The sequence below is a fragment of the Cotesia typhae genome, unplaced genomic scaffold (genome assembly GCF_013202065.1).
Source record: "Cotesia typhae breed Kobodo isofemale line unplaced genomic scaffold, CoteBio_Ctyphae contig_11, whole genome shotgun sequence".
In the NCBI taxonomy this organism is placed as follows: Eukaryota; Metazoa; Arthropoda; class Insecta; order Hymenoptera; family Braconidae; genus Cotesia; species Cotesia typhae.
In genome coordinates this window covers 3,437,841-3,462,156 of record NW_027423711.1, presented here as the reverse complement: position 1 = coordinate 3,462,156, position 24,316 = coordinate 3,437,841, and the positions used below count along the sequence as shown (strand labels likewise).

The 24,316-nt window shown below is 25.5% G+C and overlaps 2 protein-coding genes across 5 annotated transcripts; one reads left to right on the top strand and one right to left on the bottom strand.

Moving 5' to 3' along the window:
- Positions 1 to 791: 791 nt before the first annotated feature.
- LOC141524716 (ras-related protein Rab-32-like) lies at positions 792 to 5,620 on the top strand. Its single transcript, XM_074238729.1, has 6 exons — positions 792 to 1,202; positions 2,246 to 2,278; positions 2,552 to 2,648; positions 3,541 to 3,597; positions 3,846 to 4,090; positions 5,009 to 5,620. The coding sequence occupies exons 1-6, from the start codon at positions 1,100 to 1,102 to the stop codon at positions 5,131 to 5,133; spliced, it is 660 nt and encodes a 219-aa protein (XP_074094830.1). The 5' UTR covers positions 792 to 1,099; the 3' UTR covers positions 5,134 to 5,620.
- Positions 5,401 to 18,854, bottom strand: Moody (G-protein coupled receptor moody). 4 transcript variants are annotated; one of them, XR_012478754.1, is made up of 9 exons: positions 18,436 to 18,854; positions 10,565 to 10,662; positions 10,065 to 10,205; positions 8,824 to 9,122; positions 8,588 to 8,741; positions 7,670 to 7,869; positions 7,277 to 7,456; positions 6,365 to 6,457; positions 5,401 to 5,999 (listed from the first exon to the last, which is right to left on the bottom strand). XR_012478754.1 is itself a non-coding variant. In XM_074238712.1 (8 exons), exons 2-7 carry the CDS (start codon positions 10,660 to 10,662, stop codon positions 7,245 to 7,247), a joined length of 1,104 nt encoding a protein of 367 aa, XP_074094813.1. In that variant the 5' UTR covers positions 18,436 to 18,854; the 3' UTR covers positions 5,401 to 5,999; positions 7,221 to 7,244. The 4 variants fall into 4 exon arrangements, 2 of the variants coding, with proteins under 2 accessions (XP_074094813.1, XP_074094800.1); XR_012478752.1 differs by having other exon boundaries at positions 5,951 to 5,999; positions 7,221 to 7,456; XM_074238712.1 differs by lacking the exon at positions 6,365 to 6,457 and having other exon boundaries at positions 7,221 to 7,456.
- Between the last annotated feature and the right edge of the window lie 5,462 nt (positions 18,855 to 24,316).

Here is a 24,316-nt window from a genome sequence, read left to right as displayed (position 1 = left end):
CAGTGATAATAATAATAACCACAACCACTTTTTTTATTATTTTTATTCATCCGATCGACGCGCCACCTAGTAGCTTAAAAACGCGCGAAAATTCAATTTGAATTTCAATCACTAGAACTTAGAAATTTTTAAGTATTTTAAATTATAATAGAAAACATTTATTATAATTTTAAGAGAGCTTTTTATTATGATTAATTATTTTATAACAATTTTATTTATTTATTTATCTATTCATTTATTTATTTATTTATTCATATGATATTAAAATTGAGAGACATCTGATTATTTTTTGAATTTTTTTAACAAACAAATTATAGCAAGAAAATTTTATTGAAAAATTTTATCTTTAGAAACTCTGAAAAATTATAAATTATAAACTTTCTGTGTACTAATAGTTTAAATAAATTAATTTTAAAAATAAATAATTTATTTATACTATCAAAAAATTTCATTTATATTCAATGCTTATTTCTAAATAAAAAAGAATTTTTTTCTTCTCTTTAAATTATATTTAATAACAATTGTAAATAATATTTCTCAAAAAAAAAAAAAAAAAATCTGAATTTTTCTCAAATAACTAAAGAATAAAAGTAAACAAAATAATAACAATAGTTCAAAAGTCTATTCCTTTCACTTAATCTAGGAATTACAAGGACACGTGGACTGAGTCGGTGTTCAGTTAATAAAATAAAATCCGATTAATACTAAATAAATAAAAATAATAAAAGAATAATAATGATAATAATTGTATTGTATTGTATTGAACTTTGTAACATATGATTTAATAATAAACTTGAAGTTTCTTAGCCTCGACTCGTGGCACGTGAAATGATAGTAGATCATCAACGTCACCGTTGTGAAGATACTTTCAGTAGCTTATCGTCACTCTGAAATAACACTTAGTTCAAAGTATGAATCGACTTGTAATTTAGTGTTTAACCTCGTATTTAATATTATAGATACCTATAATTTATAAAAAAATTTCCATTGACGTTTGTGTAAACAGTGCGTCAGATTATTATATTTTTTTCTATATACATTTATGAAGTGAATTATTTTAAAATTAAATTTATAAAAAAATTTAATTATTTGCCGTAAAATGAGTAATCGCAAACCGAGACGTGATTCAGATGTTATCCTTTCAAATTATAACCAGAAGGAGCTACTGTTTAAATTTCTTATCATCGGTGATTATGGAGTAGGTAAGTTGTGTTAGCTTTTTACTAATAAATATTTTAACAGCATTGAAATCTCATGATTACAACATTGCGCATGCGATGTGTGTTTTTTTAACACTGAATTCTGCCAATTGCGGAATTTTATTATAATTATTGTTTAAAAGATTGAAAAATAATTATGATATTTAAATAAATAGACATCTGTCAATTTTTTGGATTTTTATAATAATTATAAGGGAACTTTTAACACCACCGTGGCGATAAAAAAAAAAAAAGAGGGGATTTTTGGGAATTTTTTTGACAGGGAAAATAAAGGAATTTAGAAACCAAATTTTTTTCATTTTATTAAGGGTACATTAAAGATTATTACCCTAAATTTTTATTAAAAAATATTTAATTGTTACAAAGTTATTAACAATCTCGGAGAGCACTAGAAAAAATTTTCCCCTCCATGGTCAGTTTGATAACTCAAAAACGAATCATCTGAAAATAAAAAACCAAATTGCTTATTAATCAGTAAGGATGGAGTTATCGTCGCACGGACGGAATTTCAAAAATTTTTATTTTAAAGATTTTTTTAGCCGGGTTAAAACAAAAAAAAAAAAAAACAGTAAGAATAGTGAGAAAATTTTTAATCAGTCGCCATTTTTTTAAAAATTAAAATTTTCAAAATTCCGGACGTGCGACGATAACTACATCCTTACTGATTAAAAAGCAATTTGGATTTTTATTTTCAGATGATCCGTTTTTGAATTATCGAACCGACCATGGAGGGGAAAATTTTTTCTAGTGCTCTACGAGATTGTTAATAACTTTGTAATAATTAAATATTTTTTTATAAAAATTAAGGGTAATATTCTTTGATGTACCCTTAATAAAATAAAAAAAATCCGACCCCAAAATTCCTTTATTTTCCTAGTCAAAAAAATTCCCGAAAGTCACCTTTTTTTTCGATCGTCACCGTTAATTAAAAAAATTACGAGTGAAAATTTTTTTAAAAATATTTTTTTTTTCTATAATTTATTTTTAATAAAAATTTAAATAATTTTATAACTTGTAATTTTCAGGTAAAACCGCAATCGTGAGGCGATACACAGAAGGTAAAATATTTAAAATTATTTACTTTCATTTATTCCATCTGACTTGCTGATAGTTTCGTACCTAAAAATAAAAATTAATAATCTTAAAAATGTAAATAAGCTTTACATAATTACAATTACATGTATCAAGTTTCAGACTATTATCGGCAAAGCTTTGCAGACCACTGGCTAATTAACATTTAATTATTATTATAATTATTTTATTGTACATACATTTATAATAATTTTTTATATTATATTTGCTTGTTTTTCATTTGTATTTTTTTTTTTTAGGAAAATTTTCATCGAATTATAAAATAACAATAGGCGCTGATTTTGCGATTAAATCACTTGATTGGGACCCTCATACTAAAATTAATTTGCAGCTATGGTACTTTTTTTTAATTCACATTTTGTTTACTGACATACAAAACTCTATGTTATTAATTAAAAAAACCTTTTGAAATTGAATATTAATTAACAGTAGCTACCGATAATTTATTTAAAAAACTTTCTTTACTTTACGCACTATCTTTAACTTTCACTTATGCAATTAAGGGGTTACATGGGTTTCCTCCGAGAAAAAATGGAAGATTTAAAAAATTTTTTTTTAATATGAAAAATGAAATATTTAATTCAAAATTTTTACTGTTTTAAAAATACATATTTAATAACAAATTAGTATTTTTTTTTTTTTTTTTTTTTTTAACAAATTATTGAAATTAAAAAAAAAAATATTAAAAATTCCTAGCAGGATCATTTGCAGTGAAAAAAAAAAAAAAAAACGTCCTTTAATTAAGACTTTAAACTAAAACTTGGACGAAGGAAAAAAAATAAATTAAAATTGAATTTTTGGCAGAGGTTTTTACGAAAAAATAAAAAATTTGTTCAAAATTTCGCGGCATTTTTTTTTTTTAAATAGTTTTAAATAGTTGTGATTGAAAAAAAAATTTTTTTTTTCATACAAGTCCTTGTAAATTGTATCTCGGAGATCTGTCTAAAATTTTATCGGGATCGGTTCAGTAGTTATTGGGAAATCTTGATAACCGTCTTTAAAAACATGCACGGAAAAAAGTAAATAAGTAATAATCAACTGAGCGCGCAAGTTTTTAAAACTACATCTCCGAAACTGTTGCTCGGACCAAGTCGAAACTTCAGAACAATATTTTAGAGATGTAGAATTTAATAAGACAATTAAAAAAAAAAATCGATTTTTTGAAGCCATGAAACCCATTTAACTCCTTAAATACTGTAAATCATTCACAGCTATTAATTTATTTTAGGGATATTGCTGGTCACGAAAGATTTGGATACATGACACGAGTTTACTATAAATATGCGTAAATATCTGCTTGTTTATCTCATAATTTAGAGATTATGCACAATCAGAATTTTCAATGCAAAAAATCTTCTTTTTTTTTTTATTTAAAACTTTACAAAACCGTCAAATTAATATATGCACAAAGTAGAACACTTTGGGATTATTTTATAAAAGACTGTACGTAATCTCTTTGTTTCAAGATGAAATTTGAATAACTTTAATCAACTTACAGTAAATTAAATAAAATTACTTTTAAAAATTTCTCAGAGTCGCAGCTGCTCTAGTTTTCGACATTTCACGAGTAGCGACATTCCAATCGGTTAAAAAGTGGCTAACCGATCTGCGAGAAAAAGTTACCTTACCCGATGGCTCCAGTATTCCGATTGTTTTATTAGCTAATAAATGCGACATCCAACACGTCGCTATTCCTACGGATCAAATTATTAAGTTTTGCAAAGAAAATAAAATTTCTAAATGGTACGTCACTTCTGCTAAGGATAACAAAAACATCGGTAAATACCTACCTTTATTTTTTATTTATATTTATGTTATTAAATTTTTTATTTTTACTCGAAATTTTGTTTAATGTTTGAGATCAAGATTATGTATTAATAATGATTTAGTTACATGTTTGTTTTATAAAAAGTTTTTGATATTTTTTTCAAGTGAGTTTCAATCACCAAAGTTTCTTGGGTTAGTTAATTCCATTGATTTTCGAGTAATTAACTTTGATTTCTGCTCGTAAACTTATTGATATGTTTTCATGGTACATTAAAGGAACAAACTTGGTCCTTTGATTCCCTTTGTTCCTCCGATAAAATAGTAATGTCATCAATTAAAATAAGTGAAAATACTATCACACTGAAGTTGATCGGTATTAAAAATTTCTTTAGAATTTTATTCAGTAAAAGTAGTATTATGAAAAAAAAAAAAAAAAAAATTCCACATAGAAAAATTAAAAAAAATGTATTACCTTGTATCTCGTAAACTATTGACATTTTTAAAGATATAAGCTCATCCCGATGTTACACTCATCAAGACCTTTTATTTAAGTACCCCCATCAATTTTTTTTATATTTTATATATTTATATATATTATATATATGTATATATGAAAAATATATCAAAAATACACGTGGGTACTCAAATGAAAGCTCTTGATGAGTGTAACGTCGGGATGAGCTTAGATCTTTAAAAACGTCAATAGTTAAGAAAGTACAGTGCAATTTAACCAAAGTCATTATTTAATAAAGCAAAATTTTATTTATTTATAAAATTAAAAAAATTGTTGTCAGCTAACTTTAGTATCATAAAATAGTTTCAATTTATAAAAAATATAAAAATTATTATATGTAAAATATAAAAAATATGTAATTAAATAAGTTTATTATCAAATCATGATTTGTTAAAACAATTTTTTTTTTTTTTAGATGAAGCAGTGCATTACTTAGTAGAGAATGTGTTGAAAGCCAAAATAGAAGACGAAATAAAGGACTCGATAAAATTACGCACTGCTCCAATCCCCACCGACAAAAGTGGATGTTGCAAGCTTTAAATTAATTACCAAAAAATTATTTCAAAATAAATATAGCAGCAATTTTCAGTTGCCTAAGAATTTTTGTACAAAAGTAATTTTAATCTCACTGCTTGTGAATTAATTAAGTTAAAATATTTTTCTACTTTTTATTCGATAAAGTATTTACAAATATTTATAGTTTATAATTATTAAAATTGTTATACGTAATTATCACAGCGATAAATGCTGAAAAATAAAACGAATAATTGCTCAGAACTACAGATAAAAATAATAATTAAAATGTAGATATATTTGTAAAGTTTTATTCGCTCAGTCAGTATGTACATACAATTTATAATTACCCGTTAAATATTTTTTTGTAAATACGTAATAAATATACATTATTGTTATTATTATAATTATCATTAATCATTATTATTAAAGGGGTAATGGTAATTATTATTACCATTGCCATCAATATGTTGTGATATTTTCATTATTAAATAAAGGTATTGATTTATATTTACATCATTTCTTTGGCTTTATTTATTTGCTTAAATTTGATTTTAACAAATAAATAAAATTTTATTTTATACAATTTATTGTTTTTCATTCACTTAAAAAATAATTTTTTCAAAATTTATAATTTTTAATTAATATAAAATTTTAATTTATACTAATAATAATTATTGCTAAAAATAAATAATTAATATTAATAATGGCTGAGTAAAAATGTAAATGATGATTATTTATCAGTTCAATATTTATCAATTAAAAAATACGGAATTTTTTTTTCAAATTTTAATATCAGAGATAATCATCTGGAAGTTCAGATTTTCTTACAACAGGATTCATCGCCATAGACACTGTTGACACCATAGTCTTGCTATAATCCTTGGAATAGTCTAAAAATAAAAAAAAAAAATAATTAAGTTAATTAAATCCTAAAATAAAAAATTAATAATGAAATGTAATGAGATTGAAAGATAAAATTTAATCCCAATGAAAAATAAGTGAAAAATGACAAATTTATTATTAAGGGCTCATTAATATTGTTATTATAATTCATTAAAAATAATAAATAGCAAAATATGTTAATAATTTAAAAAATAATAAGCTTATAACTGTCAGCAATGCGTTAATTGTTAGAACATAAATAAATTAATAAGATCTTAGCGGCGTTAAAAATAATATTTATAATTGCTATTATTATATTTTAAAAAATTATCAGCGTTATATTTCGGCTCGTAAATTATGTGTCAATTAGTACCTAACTCATTCTCCATTTAAAAACATGCTACAGTAGATCCGCGTTAGAAGTAAAGAGTAACTGAGCTATTTATCTAGCTCGCATCTGGCAGTCCTGAAAAACAGGTCGTGAGAATGAACGATATAAATCTTAGCATCATTTCCGGCTATTTTTATCGTATATTATTTTAACATAAGCTCCAAGATATTTAATTGTTTATTTTATTTTTTTATAAATGTTTGGTTATTTGATTGGAGTAATTTTTTTTTTAATTATAAATAAAAAAAAAATAGAATTTAATTGCTAACTTCCCGCTAAAAAAAAACTATTGGTTTCGGTTCGAGTTTAGAAAATTAATTTTTTCAAAAATTCGCGGTAAAAATAAGCAGAATAAAAAAAATTAAAAGATGTTAATTTTTCACCTATATATGAGTAAATTTGTTACTTGATATAAAATTGTTGTAATTTATCAAAATTTGAGATTTAATACATTAGAAATAGACTCTTCTAAAAATATATAACATTATATTTTAATATTCAAAAATATTTAACATTCATTGAATCTAAAAGAATGATAACTGAGTAAGATTCAATGTTAATTTATAAAAATAAAGAAAAAAAAATCGGATTATTCGTTTGAGAGGATAAATTTTTCAAGGATAATTTTTTGTAATTTTTCAAAATCGATTTTAATAAAATATAATAGAATAACAAAAAAAAAATATTAAGATTAAATCTAACTTAGTATTTTTAAGCTTTAAGAGCCTGAAAATAGCGGGAAGTTTAAGATTGCTCATTGAATCGTCGACGGATAGCATTGTTATTACAACCATGCCAGGCCGAATTTTATAAACCAACATTTTAGCCCTTCACTTACGACACAAATGAGCCGTGCTTTCGATCAGAGCTTGGTGACGGTTACGATGTGGTTACCTTGGCCATAATTATTTTGTCCTGGATTGCTGCTCCCGTGGGGTGTCAAACTCGCGCGGATCTTAGAGCAGCTTATCACACCAGCGTACGCTTGTCGGTATTGTTTGTTCATTATCACGTAGATGATTGGATTAACACACGATGCAAAGTATAGCAATAAGTATCCCATAACGTGGAGTCCTGTAAATTAATCACTTGTTACAATTTTTTTTCTTCTTTTTAATAAACTAGTAAAAAATTGGAAAATCCAAAAGTGCACGTCTCATGACGCTCATTCAAAAAAAAATTTTAAATAAAAATTTTTGACTGAATTTTTGAGTAATAAGTAAAATACTATTGGCAATTTATTATTATTTTTTTTATGTATTATTATTTAACTGAAATTTTTGTTACCTGGATATCTAACTTCTGGGTCGGTGACTTTAACGATGGTGATTGGTAAATAGCAAGCAACGAAGCTCAAAAAAATAGCTAATACCATTTTGGTTATCCTCCATTCGCTTCGTTTTTGCTTTATCTCCCTTGTGTCCCGTCCCGGGGTATGAGGAGACTTTATCGTTGGACTCGCGTGCTTACGCATTCTTGATTCTGAACTAAAATGTTATGTGGTTTATTTTTATATTTTATCAAAAAAAAAAAAAAAAATTAACTTTAATTAATAAAAGTTCACGTGATTGTTAGGGTCAATAATTTTTTAATAATTACATCGTACGATTCCTAAGTAATATCATTTGAAGATTACGATTTTGAAAAATATCATTTTCTTGAGCCAAAAATTTTTTCCCTGATTCAAACAAATCAATTCTTTCAAAAATGGTATTGTTGGTTCAAAAATTTTTTTTTTCGTGAATCAACTTAACTTTTTTATCAGTTTGCTTTTTCAAGGCTTCGATGCTTTAATTTCAACAATAGATATTTTATTATAAATTTTCGAAGTAGTTTTAAATATAGATTTAAATTTTGCAATAGATAAAATTTATTTTTTTTTGTACATGTCAATATGATAATATGTCAAATATTAATTCATATAATTTAGAGAAGAAAAAAAATTTTATCACGGGCTTATTTTTTATTTTTTTCATTAAATTATTGATAATTGGTCTTGTGGTGGCGAAATTATTTTTTAAATTTATTTTCACAGAACCCTAACTATCTACATTGTAATTAAAAATATCAAAAAATAATTAATTCAAAATTCTTTTATCCATAATTTGTAGTTTTTTGGCAGTCACACAGCCGACTGCAAGTTGTTTTTTAATATGTAATGTTAAAATTTTATTATTATTTGCTTATTAAATAAAAAAAAATTACCTGTGAACAACCCAAAATATTTTTGCATAACAGCCAACAATTACAATGCATGGTATGATAAACCCAGTAACAAAAAGGAACGTCTTTGAGCTTCGACCCCTTGAGTCCTTAACTATTGAGCAAGTTTCCAAATTTGAATCGTAATCAAACTTTCCTATTTTAATATTCAAATAAAATATTAATTGTAAGAACAATGCTGATTAATTTATAATTTCAAAAAAATAAAGATACATTACCCCAAGCTCCAACTAGAGTGGGGACTTGCATTCCATAAGAAAATAAGTAGCAAAAGGCAATCATAACAGCGATCCAATGTTTTTTATACACTTTGCCATAAAGGCTGTTTTGTGATATCATTATAAATCGATTAATAGTTATTGCACCGACACAAAGAAGGCTGACGCCGACGTTTCCGTATCTCAAAAAAGGTACCAGTACACACAAAAATCTTACATCAGTCCAGCCGCTGTTGACAAATCGGATCGAGTCGAAGGGTAATACTAGCACGCAGAATATAAAATCAGCCACACAGAGACTGAAAAAAAAAAAAAAAAAAAAAAAAAGGTACCATTTATATAAATTGAGTTTTTTTAAGGAGTTTCAATCAATAAAGACAGGAAAAAAATCTTTTATGTAACTCAAAATATTAGTTGTTGTCTGTAAAAAATTTCCAATCTCAAAATTTGTTATTTTCTCACGAAATTTAAATACGCGAATAGTTTTTATTGTAAGTCTAATTGAATTAACTGGTTATTTCTATTAAATGACTGCTTTTATATTAAGCTTTGAATGTCAATGAATCTTTTTAAATTTTATTGACAAACAGAAGACAAGTTATTAGTCAAACATAGCGACTCATTCAATATTTTTTGTGTTGATTCAATCAATAGTTTAATTTATCTTTTTATATTATTAATGTGGATTTTTAATTTAGGGACATAAAATAATCAAAACTAAGTACCAAAAAATGCAATAAAATTAACTACATGAATTAAATACATCTAAAAAAAAAAGATTATATAGAAAAAAAAAGTTCACTTGAGTCAAGAAAATATTTTTCTTCCTAATTATTTTTTTTGAGTGAAAAAAAAAATTTTTTTTTGACAGAAATTCCAACAAAATTAATTTTCTTCCTTAAAAAAATACGTATTTTGATCTAAAAAAATTTATTTAAGTCAAGAAAAATTTTTTGTTGTGAGAAAATTCAGCCTCTTGCTCCAAAAAATTTAGTTCTTGATAGAAGTAAATTTTCTTGCCTTAAAAAAATTTCTTTTGCTCCAAAAAATTAAATATCTCGATGGTAAATTTTCATTAATATTTTTATTGATTAAAATGTCAAATTGGAAGATCAAATAACATTAAATAATTTTTTTCCATTCAATATGTAAAATTACACGCTAAAATAATATAAAAAAAATATCAAATATTCAAAAAAAAAATTTTCTCGAGGAAATAAATAAATAAATAAATTACAAACCTAATAATGAATGCTGCAGTGACATTACGTACTTTTGGATATTTACAAAGAGCTACGATAGTTAACAAGTTACCGATTAAACCTGTTATCATTATTAAAATAGCTGCCACCGCTGCAAAAGTTCTCAGCGGTTTTGGAAATCTGAAACAGAAAAATTTGCAAGGAAAAATTTTTTATTTTTTATTATAAATAAATTAAATAATTTATTTAAGATAAAAATAACAATTAAAAGTTTTTGAAATCAAGTTATGCAATAACAACTTTTGAATTACTTATTACTTGCGACGGAAACATCATGGAGTAATTTAAGATAAAACTTGAGTCATTTCTGGTATTAAGGTGTTCTTGCTAAATTTACATCAAAACTTGTGATAATAAAATCTAACGAATATTATCTATTGACTTTGATAAAAGATTATTATTTAAAAATTTTCTTAAATTATTTAAAAAAGTATCTTTTGTTATATAACAATAATTTTCATAATTTTGCATCAACAAACCTTGAAATTTCTCCATCAATTATTGAATGATTAGTTGCATTAATTTGTGGAAACCTAGCTGCCGCAAATTCCATGCTTAACAACGACTCGATTCTCATCTAAAGCAAAAAAAAAAATAATTTATTATTTATTTTAAAAAAAAAAAGCATTGATGTATGAAATGAATATGAAATAACAATTCATAGAAATTTAATAATAAAACGGATGAGATAATGAAGTTTCAGGATGTGGCTTCGATAAGCTAATTAATTTCTGCGGAAAATAAAATTTTCTATTTCGTATTTTACCTAATAATTTTATCAATTACGAATTATTGACCAAGACAATAAAGTTGGTAATGTTATAAAAACATTTATGGGAGTAATTTTTTTATCTCTGACAAAAAACGGATGTGTCAAATGAAGCGAATGAATTTTATGGAGAAGAAAAAATAGTGTTACCGTATCAACACTAGTCACTGAGTAACGAAATGGAGAAGAAGTAAAAAAAGCAGCTGTAGTATTGCATCTTTGAGTCATGTTAATATTTACATATATATGTATGTGTAACGATACAAAATTTGTGATATGATTCACTATAAATGGATAAGAAATAATATTGAGGTGTGTATAAATGTGTATTAAGAATTTTATATCTGCTCTTTCTTTACATTACTCATGTCAACTGTTCATATGGATTAAATTATCATATCTGTATATATATGCGTACTTGTGTATATATTTGTTGATATCAATAGTATATTGAGTCTACACATAAGTTTTTTACAACCGTCAGTCTCTATATGATAATAAAGAAATAAAGAAGATACATCACGGATTCTTGAATTCATAAGCTAATTTACGCTTATCACTTATCATAATCATGTAATAAATCAATTGTAAGAATTCGGACTTGTATTAATTTTTATTTGTTTCTTAAGTTATTGTCACTATATTAAATTTTCAATTTTTACGCAGAAAAAAAAATTAAGTTGAATCGAGATGAAAATTTTTGAACCAAGAAAATAATTTTGAAGAGTTTCATCGTTTTGAATCAAGACGAAAAATTTTTGAAGTAAAATTTACAAGCTGAGAAAAATTTATCAATTTAAGAATTTTTCTACTCAAATCAAAAAGATAAAGTCATTCAAAATTATTTACTTGATTTAAGTAATTTTTTTTCTGTGTATAATATGAATCAATAATCTAAATTCACGTGTTGGATTTTTTTAGATATTCATAAATAATCTTGTATTTTTGAATTTTTGTATTTTTAATGACTCGCATATCTATAATTAACAGAGGCGCTCATTATTTTTTGATGAAAACTAAAATTTTCTTCAACGTCGTGACAAATAATTATTTTTACATCGATTTTTGGAGCGTAAATCAGGCTCAACTATTTAAATTTAAATCTAACTACTTTGAAAAAAAAAAAATACTGTGATAATTTATGAATAATATTCGAATGGAATTGTGGTACTTTAAATAATAATTTTATAGCGTTATTCATTGAGAAACATGTACATATTTATATATTTATATATTTATTCCAGATAATAGGGAAATGATTCATCGTACTACAGTTCACAAAAGTTCATTATTTTCTCTAGTGTCCCCATTTTGCCCCCTTTACTAAAATAAACTAAACTATTCGTGCAAGTATTTATTTATGAAATTTTTATTTACTTTTAAAATGTATAAAAATATTTTTTAGTGGTGACAATCGAAAGAGTAATGGTATTTTTAAAAAATTAAAACTTATTAAAAAATTATTTTAACACATTAATAAAAATAATTGTCGAAAGAATTATGAATAAGTTTATGTATTAGATTTGAATCGTAAAAATACACAAAACTAATAAAATCTGTGAGAAGCAAACAAATTTCAACAAAAGTATATTTTTATAAATTCCTGAGTTGTTTCAACAACGACGCCTACCCTCATGCTAAACACAATAAAAACGGAAATACAATCTGGACTACAAATAATAAAACCTCACCATTCAATTGAATATCACCTCCCTCATTCTCAAATATAATGTATATAAAGTAAAGCCAACATCCTACGTCCTGCATCTGACCTTTGATACGAGCAGGGGGATAAGAACCCAATGAGAACCGTACTAAACTATATAGCCATAGGGGTACAAATAATAATAATGGCTTTATGTTCTATCTGCTATATATTCGAAATCACGATACCCACTTTCATACATACATTTACTTATATATCTTGTATATTCATTGAATTACTCTCTACGAAGATAAATTATGCAATTCATAGAAAATTGTTTACATTCGAATGTTTTTAAATTAACGGTTAGTCTAATGCTCAGAAAAAAAAAAGTTTACTTGAGCCAAGGAAATATTTTTCTTTTAAATTATTTTTTTGAGCGAAAAAAAAATTTTTTTTTTGACAAGAAATTTCACTTATTCTAACAAAATTAATTATTTTACTTTATGAAATACGTATCTTGATCCAAGAAAATTTATTCAAGTCAAGAAGATTTTTTTGTTTTGAAAAAATTCAGCCTCTTGCTCCAAAAAATTTTGTTCTTGATAGAAATAAATTTTTTTGCCTTGAGAAAATTTCTCTCTTGCTCCAAAAAATTAAATATCTCGATAGAAATAAATTTTCATTAATATTTTAATAAAAATTTTAAAGACAAGTGTTTCCTTACAATTTGTATGAAATTTTTAATTTAATTTTTTTTATGTATATTTCGGCGTACTTGATGTGTTTTTAAAATGTCTAATTTTTTATCAGCAATCTTAGAAATTTTGGCTCGCACTTAGAAAATTAGATTGATTTCGTCACGTTCAAGATTAAATAGTATCATAATTTTGGATCAATGGTTAAGGCTAGATATCTTCGAAACAGCTCGACTTATGCAAATTTTCAATTGGGCCTTTTTTATAGAACATCCAATCTTCTACAAAAAAATCCCTTGTTTATTCTTGACAATAATTTGTTGCCGAGTAATAAAATTCTAAAACCGAAATATAAATTTTTTTTAGAGTTATTTAAATTTAAAATAAAAAATTGCGATATTAAACCTTTTAACTATCAAAATTAAGAGCTTATTATTCTAGTACGGCCTTTACCTACGTTGAAAAAATATAATTAGATTTATAATAAAAAATTTTGAACCAAAAAAGTAATTTTGAAGGTTCAAACGAAATCAATTTGATTATAATATTTTTATCTTGGAATTAAAAACCAAAAAATAATTCGCAAATTAATAAATAAAAGATCAAGGAGGTCGATACATCAAAAACTAAAATTTTTTTTTCCAACACATGAATGTTCTCCGCAGAATATTTATCAGCAAAGATAACTCTAAAATAATTGTTCCAATTAATTAAATTAAATCCAATAAAAAGTCGAGACAATGAATAGTCCGGGGAGTTAAATTTATTTTTATAATATATTATTTAAAAATGTATTTTATTATCTCAGTCTCTTCTTCGGATCTTTTTTATCTCTGAGCAGTCTAAATTGTTCGAAAGAACCGATGGGGGTGCTGAATTTGGTAAACTAGGGTTAAACAGCCGTACATTAACCTCGATTGAGCTTAATTAAGGAAAATTAACTATCACCCATTTAATATATTTATATACGTTGTACATTACATACATATTCGCCTGCTTTTATAATTCTTGGTGTCTGGTGATGGTGTAAAAAAAAAGTGCGAGAACTCACGATACTAGCTTCACTGTATAAACACACACGATAAATTTACTCGAAACATTCAAAGGATAAAACTTAACGTGGGAGAACATGTTGCTGTTTTTTTTTATATCTGTTAAGCAAATTATATTAATTTAAAAGCATTTTTAATTCTTATAAAATACACATTATAATTAATTGCATGCGTAATATTGCAGAGCAGTAGTTGATATATATTCAAGTATTTATTTATTTGTCAATAAAAATAAAAAACTGTAGTTTAAAATAAATTAAACAAGTAAGGGTCATGTGATGAGGATAAAAAACTATAATTATAATTAATTCTTGCAAGTGTATATAAACGGCTCTGTGGAATTTCTGATGATACAGTGATGTCATTGAATCATTGGTGGGTTAATCATACAACCAAGACGCATGACTCAAATCTTGATTCACAACATCCAATCGAGTGAAAGTACCTCAGGTGTATTTGTTGCGATTCACTGACACACGTGCTCCTTCATATCATTATTATTAATATTATTATTGTTATCTTTACATACCGCCACAAACTACTATTTCTCCGTGTAATTTTTTTTTACCGTTGCGCATTGTTCGTTTAGTTGTGTATACTGAGAAACTTTTCATTGTTATCAACAACAAACTAATTAAATCATTTATCTAAGTAATAAATGCATACCTGTAATTTTTATTATTAAGATAATTTTAATATAAATAATGTAATGCTTTATTTATTTTTAATTATTATTGTTTTCACTCTTCATTGTGAGGAAGGCTGAATAAACCGCAGAATTTTTTTCTGGTAATTTTTATTAACTATTTCCGTTTTTTAAGCTGACAAATACATGGGTTACATTTATGTTTAAAATAAGAATTTGTGGAAGTTAATTTCTTGAAAAATTTTTTTTTAAGATTATTTGCAGTACAAAAAATCCTGTTTGAAAAAAATTAAAAAATAAATATTCTCTAAAAAATTATGATAAAAATCTATTTTTTTTTTTTTTTCACGTGAAGAAATGAATTATCTTTAATTAAAATATTTAATGCAATTGATTTCTTACTTTAGGCAATTTTAAATCGAGAATAGATCCTCAAATTTTTAATTTGAAACCTTAAATTTATAATTACAAAAATAAAAATTGAAATATTAATTTACTTAAAAAAATATTTAAAAAGCCGAAAAGTTACAGGCTGGTAAAGTAGAGGATCTCACAGAATTGTGTCCTCGTTGACGTAATTCTGACTCTTGTAGTCATCCGAAAAAAAAAATTCTTAATCAGTAATGATTCAATTTTCGTCGGAATTAGGAAAAAGTCTAAAAAAAATTTTTACGCCAAGTAGCCAAGGTTTAAAAGACGGTTTTATGATTTTTGATTTTCCGACAAAATATCCCTGATAAAATATCTTAAATAATTAAATTACCAACACATAAGCTTGTTACTGTGTTGTGGCCTTTTATCATGGATTTTATGTGATATTTAGTCTCGGGAATATTTTTTTTTTTTTATATTTTGTCGGAAGACGCCTGATACCTAAAAAAAAAAAATCATGTTTTACCTGTTTTTTGACATTTCCGAATATTTCAAAAATTTTTACAATCGAAATTTTTTTTATAAATAAAGTTCGAACGAAAAAAGAATGTATAGAAAAGGCTCACACTAAATTTCGTAAAACTTGAGTTATTGAAAAAAAAATCTTAAAGGTTGAAAGTTTGATAATATGCAAAAAAAAATCGATTTTTATTTATTATTCAGAAATCTAGACCAAAATACTTTCTTCAATGTAAATAGCTGATAAAAATGATTTTATCGGCAATTTTCTGGTGGTTAGCTAAACAAAACTACCAACAAATTCGACAATAAAGATAACGGCATAAAAAAAGCGGCAGTAACGCAAGAAAAACCTAAACAAATATGAGTAAGTTAAAATTCTCCCTACCGCTACTCACACAACATAAAACTAGTTAAAGTCCCTATCCCTTTTATGGGTTTTATCGACCAATCTGTTTGGCTCCCACCGATGTTCATTGTACTAAATAATAACGTCTCGTTCCATTTAATTTAACGATAAAAGAGAAGGCTCAGACCTCAATGTACAATTGGTAATCATTAAACCGCGTGCTTTAATTGCTAATTTTCATGTTCGTTTCTATATTCCCCGGATTTCACATTTATTATGTCATAATAATCACAATAATTTTCATAATTCATACATTCGAGTGCTTAACGTTCATGGCTTCAGAATTGCCTTAATTGTCAGCTGGAAGTGGAGCATCATTTTTTGGGCGACACTTTTTATTATTTATTGTTCTCACCTGGAAATCCTTTCATACATAAAAACTTCAGAAAGGGCGTTTACTGCTGTAAATTTATGTTTACAATGATTTGTGTGTGTGTGTGTGTGTGTGTGTGTGTGTGTGTGTGTGTGTGTGTGTGTGTGTGTGTGTGTGTGTGTGTGTGTGTGTGTGTGTGTGTGTGTGTGTGTGTGTGTGTGTGTGTGTGTGTGTGTGTGTGTGTGTGTGTGTGTGTGTGTGTGTGTGTGTGTGTGTGTGTGTGTGTGTGTGTGTGTGTGTGTGTGTGTACGGGCGATATTAATTCATATCATATAACGTATCTGATAAATATAGTACGTACATAGACTGATGATGTCACCTATCGCGTCAAGACAATATGCGGAAGTTGATCCATGTTTTGTTTTATACACGATAGAATTTTTTTCATTCGACTTATCATTTGCATTACACGATTAAAATAAATAAATAATCATAATAATAACAAGCAACTTCATTTTATAAATAAATAAATCTATCTGTTCAGAAAATTAATACAAAATATACTGATAGAAGGATTTATTAAATATTAATAATTTAATTTATTTATTAAGACAATTCTTTAATTTATTAAATTTTAATAATAATTTTTTTAAAATTCAATAACTATTTATTTAGGAGGAAAGTAAATTTATTTATAGTTAAAAAATATTCATTAACAGTTAATAAAGTAAGTTTTTTTCGCTTGCAATGTTATATGATATGAAGATTGCTTATAAATAAAAATCATCTTTATAAATTATTTGCATTAATTATATTACATCATAATAACGTTTATTGTAAAATAACAAATTTTTTCACAGCTCATAATTATCTTTTATATTTTTTTAAATTTATTTAGTGAATTTAATTATTATCAAGTATATCGGCTATAGAGTTATAAAAAGTATCAAAAAATTGCTATTTTTGCTTTTTATTCTAAATTAATATTTTTTAACAGCTAAAAAATCTTCACTAACCATTAATAAATATTTATTAAGAGTTAATAAATTACTTATTAACTGTTAATAAATATTTGTTCAATATTACACAGAAAAAAAAAAATTTCTTGAACCGAGAAAATTATAAAGAAGACCGAAGTTATTTTGGAGCGAGAAGAAATTTTCTTGGCTCAAAAAAATTTAACTTTATTCAAAAAATTTTCAATCTTCCTTAAGATTTTCTTGATTTAAGAAAATTTACGCTTGACTCAAGACTTTCTTTCTTTCTGTGTAACAAATTATTTAATAAATAATTTATTAACTGTTAATCAAAATTAATTAAATCCTATAATGTTAAAAAATCATTTATTAACAGTTAATAAAGCTTCTTAAATACAAACAAAACCCTTCAGTGTACAGAAAAATTATTTATTTAACATAAAAATTGAATATTAACTTCCAATTGTAGACTTTACAAGTATAATAACTTATTACTTTCAAAGGGTTGCCAATAATTCAAAACTTATCACAAAGTTTCTCGAGATAAGAAAATTATTGTAAAATTAGTGAGATTTATCTCAACATTAATGAAATATATTATTTACTGAAATTCTTCCATCAATTCTATACTACTGAGTAATGGATCATTTCTCTCGAAGTTGTGTGGTGGATTGGTCAAGTAAATAACTAAACATTTTCCATTGCCTATGTACGTAGAAAAATATTCACAGAAGACACAATTTTCTGTAGTAGTAAAACTTGTATGGATATGGACATCTTGATAAACGACCCATGAAACGAGTGGAGCAAAGAACCACGGAAAGAAATATAAGAAATGAAGTAAGTAAATAGCGTAATAGTTTGTTGTCAATGCAGATCACATGTCAGCATAAATCTTTTAGATTTTTTTACAATTAGATTTTATAAAAAAATAAGCTTCGTTTACTTACTTTTGATTTTTTTTCATTTATTAATTTACACAAGTATACTAGCACACATTTTATATTTTTTTTGGAAAAAATTCATTGCTCTTACTAAAAAAATTAAAGATTTTTTTTAAAAAGCATGTTAATGTTTTTGTTGGAAAAAATTTTGTATTTATTTTTTAAGAGCGGAGACTACTGCACTTAAACTTGATCTTCGAGTGTCAATACACTTGGAAGTTATCACAAAAACACTAAAAAAATGACATCGCAAAAAAACGAGTTTGTTTTTGCGTAAATATCTGCGGTGGAAAAATAATCGAGTTGTTTTATTTTATTTTATTCGATTAGAACGTGTAATTGTTTATAAACAAGAGCTGATTAATCCACGCGTTCGTTGCAAGTGTCACAACCGAACTGGTAAAGCAACAGCGAGGCATTCTCATTCGGCTCTGTTCCATTCTGTCAAATGAATAAACCCAGTGTTGTATTATACGAGTACGAGAGGGGCAATGAGAGGGGAGATATGATGACAAACGCACCCACGAGGTCGTATACGTATTCTACAACTGGTAATATAATGTCCTTACTCTCTTTATCTATTTTTTATGCCTAATTGTGGATTTTATTTAATGTAATATCGTGCTCCAGTGTAGAAATTTAAAAAATTAAAAAAAAAAATAAATAATAGAATAAGATGACTCAATAGTGGGAAATACGAATTTGTGAGCCGCTGTAAATTATAAATTGAAACTCCAGGTGCACTTACGACGTATAAACCTTATTATATACTTTTCTTATTTTTGTTAAGAAGAAAATCGTTTAGCGTTTGTTGGGTCGGGAAAAGTTTAAGCTTGTCTTATTTTGTCAGCACCTGGACTAGCTAATTTTATACTCTTGGCCGCGTGATCATGAATAACAATGAACTTTTAGTCTTATAGAGGTATTTTAACAATTATTATTATTTTTTTAAGCTAGTGTGTTTTATAAAACATGACAGTGCATTTAAACGATGTTATTAACTCCACTGAAGATTTTTACTATTGAAATTTTTAAAATTATGTCCGGATTTTATTTTTTCATGGAATTTATAACTTAAAGAAAAGATAATTGTTATGTATGGCGTAAAATGATGTAAATTTATTCAAAATTTGATAGAATCTTAATTTATTTAAAAAAAATTTTATAATTTGATGGAATTTTTTAATTTTTGGAGTGAAATAAAATTATATTAAATTTTCTGACTAAATAAAAATTATGCTTTCTGATCTTCAATAAATAATAATCAAACTCATGATTCACATGAACTCGTACTAATTGATGACTTCATACATTTTTAAAATATAAGCTAATAAACTAGTATAAAACTGTGCAACACCATGGTCAAGTTGTCAAGATTTCGTCCTGTAATAAATCAACATAAATAAGTCCATCAGTCCTTCCTTTATCCAATTTAAAAATTTAAAAAAAATTTTTTTTTCTTCAAGTTCAATTTAATGATTGACCTTCATAGTTCATCTTAATTTCTTAAATTTCTTCAACACAGCTTCAAAATTTTACATCCTGTATTTCTTTACGAAAAATAAATTATAAAATTATTTAAAAGTACTTTCAAATTGTTGCAGATTTTTTTTATTCATGTGAGGGTGTTAATTGTTTTAGTCTATTTGATAATGGGTGTTATATTAATTCATGCATTGTTAATTTAATTTTTTTTCACCTCAAAGTTTATGAGTAGGATTTATAATGTATAATCAATGCGGTTTTGACAAATGAAAATGCTAATGAAGAATTATTATTTTATGTTTGGCCTGAAAATGTTAATTTTTAATAATTAACGGAAAATTGCGTTTAAAGAAATAAATTAAGATTGATCAGCAATCTCACACTGAAAAAGGTTCACTTGAATCGAGAAAATATTTTTTTTTCATAATTATTTTCTTGAGCGAAAAAAAAAAATTTTTTGATCCAAGAAATTTCAATTTTTCCAACAAAATTAATTATCTTGCTTTAAAAAATTCGTATTTTGATCTAAAAAAATTTATTTAAGTCAAGAAAATTTTTTTGTTGTGAGAAAATTTATCCCTTGCTCCAAAAAATTAATTCTGTTTTAAATAAATTAATTTGATTTGCAAAAAAATTTTTCCTAATTGAATTGAGCAGAATTTCTTAAAATCTCAGTAAAATTTTAAAGAACAAATTAACTTTTTTTTTTTTAATGCATTAAAGTTTTTTTAATTCAACTTTCTAATAAACAAATTAGTTGTAAGAAAAAAAATGAGACATCCGATGAATCTTATCTGCAATTTCTACCCCAGAAACATTAGATCAATCAAGATCTGAATAGAAAGTATTTAGTGAACTGTTAGATAATAATAAAAAAAAAAAAATATGCCGATTAATCTTATGTATAGGTCGGTTAACAAAATGCAATTATTTTTAAAAAGGATGTAGGGGTACAGCTTAAAGCATCCACGACCCACATGGTCGCACCCAGGTTCCTCCGCACTTCCACTCACTTATATATTACACTCTTTTTGTCCCTATACAACACGTCCTCGGACCAATACTCGGATCTCTTCCTCTTGCCTTAATAATTTATATATTTATATATTACAACTACCATGGTGTGTAATAATAATAATAATAATAATAATAATAATAATAATAATAATCATATCACAATAAGTGTATGTATTCTATACATGTATATTTTCTATACCATTCTACTAGACTAGTCTAAGCTACCTAGATTCAATGTTTTATGTTCAATATGTCAACCACCATTTGAGTAGTCGGTAGTGTCGACAAAATCGTTGGCGGACTACCCGGAGGCTGGTGTAGTGCGTGTTATTAAACACCAACGCACATCATAAAAAGTATCAAGAGGGGAAAATATTTTATTGAATGTTGAACTGATTTTTTTTCAAGGCTCCTCTATTTATATTGTTATATCTTATTTTTATTGATATTTATCATCATAAGAAAGTTTACGAAATTTCAATAAGACCACAAAATCTCTGGTAGACTTTTCGGGATTTCAAGAATTACTTCTGTCATGGCAATGGGTAATATCTTAATCTGAATTAAGCCACCAGTGAATAATATTCAAGACACACTCACCGCAAAAACAATAATAGCTACTTTACAAGCATCGATCTTGAAACCTTTTGGTAAGTAACGATTACTCTCCGGCACTTGGCTTTTCACTCAACTCTCGGGAGAGTTATAAGCCTACTTAATTAATGGACTTTTTAATTTGTTGCTTGCTTATAAACGTTAGCCCTCGTATTTTTTTAAATCAATTTTAGATTAATTAATTTTTTTTTTATATTTTTATGGTTCAAGAATTTTATGCAAATAATTTATATTATTAAGAGAAAAAAGCAAAATTTTGTTACCAGTGTTTTTACATGATAAAATGGGTTTTCTCTAAATCTAAAAATTAAGGAGCTTAATTTAATACGAACTGTAATTGACATACAAGTTTTAATAAAAAATATAAAAAGTTTTTTTTTTAATTCTCATACACAGCCTGATAAGGCCGTATAATAATTCTCAATAATTCTGTGGATTGCACTTATTTTATCCTTAATTTTAATCATCATAATCTTAAATTTATTATTTATTATTTTTATTATTTAATATTTGTTTAACGTCGTTCTAATTATCGAGATTTAATAAATAATTGAAAACTTATTTTTTAAAGACTTGCAAACTACTCGAATTAACTATTTCACCCGGAAGTTCTTCCCAAGAAGAAAATCTTAAGAAAGATTTCTCTAAATAACTTGTAGTGAAAAGAGGTAGCTCGAAGGACGTATGCTTTTTTGCAGCCAATCGGTTAGAACGTAAAATAAATAAGTTAGAAGATTAATTTATGGTCATTTATGGTGAGAAAAATTTTTCAAGGGTAGTTCTTAAACAAAAAGAAGTTATTCAGTACAAAAATCGAAAAAGGTAAAAATATGTACTTAATTTCGTAACAAGACAAGGAACAATTTGGAATTTGGCAAAAACAGAAGGGTCACATGTGGAGAGAGGCATGCAAGAATAAACTTGAGGCAACGGAGAGACAAAAAGAAAGAGTAGAGAAAGAGTACATAAATATCGTAAACGAAAACGAAAAGGAGTAGAAAGACGGTGAAACACACATGTTGAAACGTTGATAATCGACCCTACACGTTTTGTATTATAGTCGTCATGGGAAAACATACGGGAACACGTGGTAACGGTGTCCTTTTACAGATTATTCTCTCCAATTACAGGGTTCAGGGTATAAACTATACTGGACTTTTTTATTTCACTTTTTACTTCTACGCTCTTTATTTTTATTGCCATTATCATTATTTGGACGAAAATGGTCAACGCATGAATAGTATTAGCATAATTAAATTTATTTTTTTGGGATAATAAATATTATTAGAGTATAAATATAAATTTAGATTATTTTGAATAGAGCCTTCATAAAATTTTAATATAATCGAAACTTAAAAAAGTTATTTCATAAAAACTTTAATAATGAGTTATTATTATTTAGGTTTCCTTAAAAAATTTATTAGTCTATACAGAGGGCGATAAAATTTTATTGGAGAAGAAAGAGAGGAGACAAGTGAACTTTATGAACTTTCTTGGAAAATAATATTTTTTACGAAAAATTACCAAGTTCAAATTTAACACTAAAAATTTTATATTATCAATTTATGTAAAGAACAGTCTTTAAAAATTTTTTATTGTTTGTAGCAATCCGAATAAAATGAGAGTTTTATATTATTTTTTTTTTTAGTGATATCTCAAATTATAACATCAGTCGATGAAGATCCATTAGCTGATAGATAAAAATACTTTCATTTTTAACCAAATTAACCAAGAAAAATTCTTTTCAATTAAAATAATTTAGTTTTCTTCATTTTTCAAGAATTTGATTTTTTTTCCCCAGTTGTATTTTATTTATTGAAAATATTATTAGATTGAACAAAAAAATAAAATCTTCAGCAAAATAAAATTTTTGTTTCACTCAATTCCAAAAATCATCAACAACATTTTTTCAAAGATTTTTCGCTCGAAAAAGTCGGTGGCTTTTGAACCAATATTGTCGCCTATTTTAATTCAAAAGAAAGAAATTTTAGGGGAAAAAAAATTATTTATCTTTTTCTTTGTCATTCTGTGATTTCATTGAAATATTTTATGTCTTCTTAAACTCAATAGTTATTCTCAGCTTTTTTTTGTCCTACTTCGGTATTTATATTGAAACTTTATAATCATTTGAAAAATGTCCGTTGTAAATTTTGTCAAGTAATTTTTATATTTTTAATTGGAGTATTTATGCTGCGAAGGGTCGAGTAAAAATAGGGAGGCTGAAAAAATATTACAGATAAACTAAAAAAAGGTATGTTTATTTTATTTGGGAAAAAAAAGAGAGAGAGAGAGAGAGAGAGAGAGAGAGAGAGAGAGAGAGAGAGATCGAAGCACATCACTCCCTTTGAAAAAAATTATTTCCATCGATAAATTTTTTTTAATTCTTAAAGTTCTGAGTTTTAGAAAAATTTCAATCCTTATTTTAAAATTTTGAATGATATAAACATTTATTTTCATTTTTTTTTTTTTTTTTGAATAAGGATAATTTTATTTTTATGGTAAATATTAATGTATTTTACATGTTGTACCTCTTGGTCTATTTTTTAGCTTAATTTTTTAAAAAAGAGATCAAATTCTAAAAAATTTAATTTTATTAAAATTTAATCTGAACTAAAAAAAATTGCATTCGAGAAATACAAAGATAAAAAATTTCCTTGATTAAAAAAAATTTTCCTTTAAACGCGCATTAAATTGAATAAAATATCTTTGTTTGGAAAAAGTAACTCTAAAAAACTATTAATTTAATTTAAAAACAATAAATTAAGTCTCA

Excerpts from the sequence above, each read along its gene's own strand:
- Moody (XM_074238699.1), bottom strand. The coding sequence starts at position 10,662 with ATGAGAATCGAGTCGTTGTTAAGCATGGAATTTGCGGCAGCTAGGTTT. Across the intron at positions 10,206-10,564 it reads ATTGATGGAGAAATTTCAAG|ATTTCCAAAACCGCTGAGAA; the intron begins GTTTGTTGATGC and ends TTTCTGTTTCAG. Across the intron at positions 6,000-7,276 it reads ACAAAATAATTATGGCCAAG|ACTATTCCAAGGATTATAGC; the intron begins GTAACCACATCG and ends TTTTATTTTTAG.
- LOC141524716 (XM_074238729.1), top strand. The coding sequence starts at position 1,100 with ATGAGTAATCGCAAACCGAGACGTGATTCAGATGTTATCCTTTCAAAT. Across the intron at positions 1,203-2,245 it reads CATCGGTGATTATGGAGTAG|GTAAAACCGCAATCGTGAGG; the intron begins GTAAGTTGTGTT and ends TGTAATTTTCAG. Across the intron at positions 2,649-3,540 it reads AAAATTAATTTGCAGCTATG|GGATATTGCTGGTCACGAAA; the intron begins GTACTTTTTTTT and ends AATTTATTTTAG.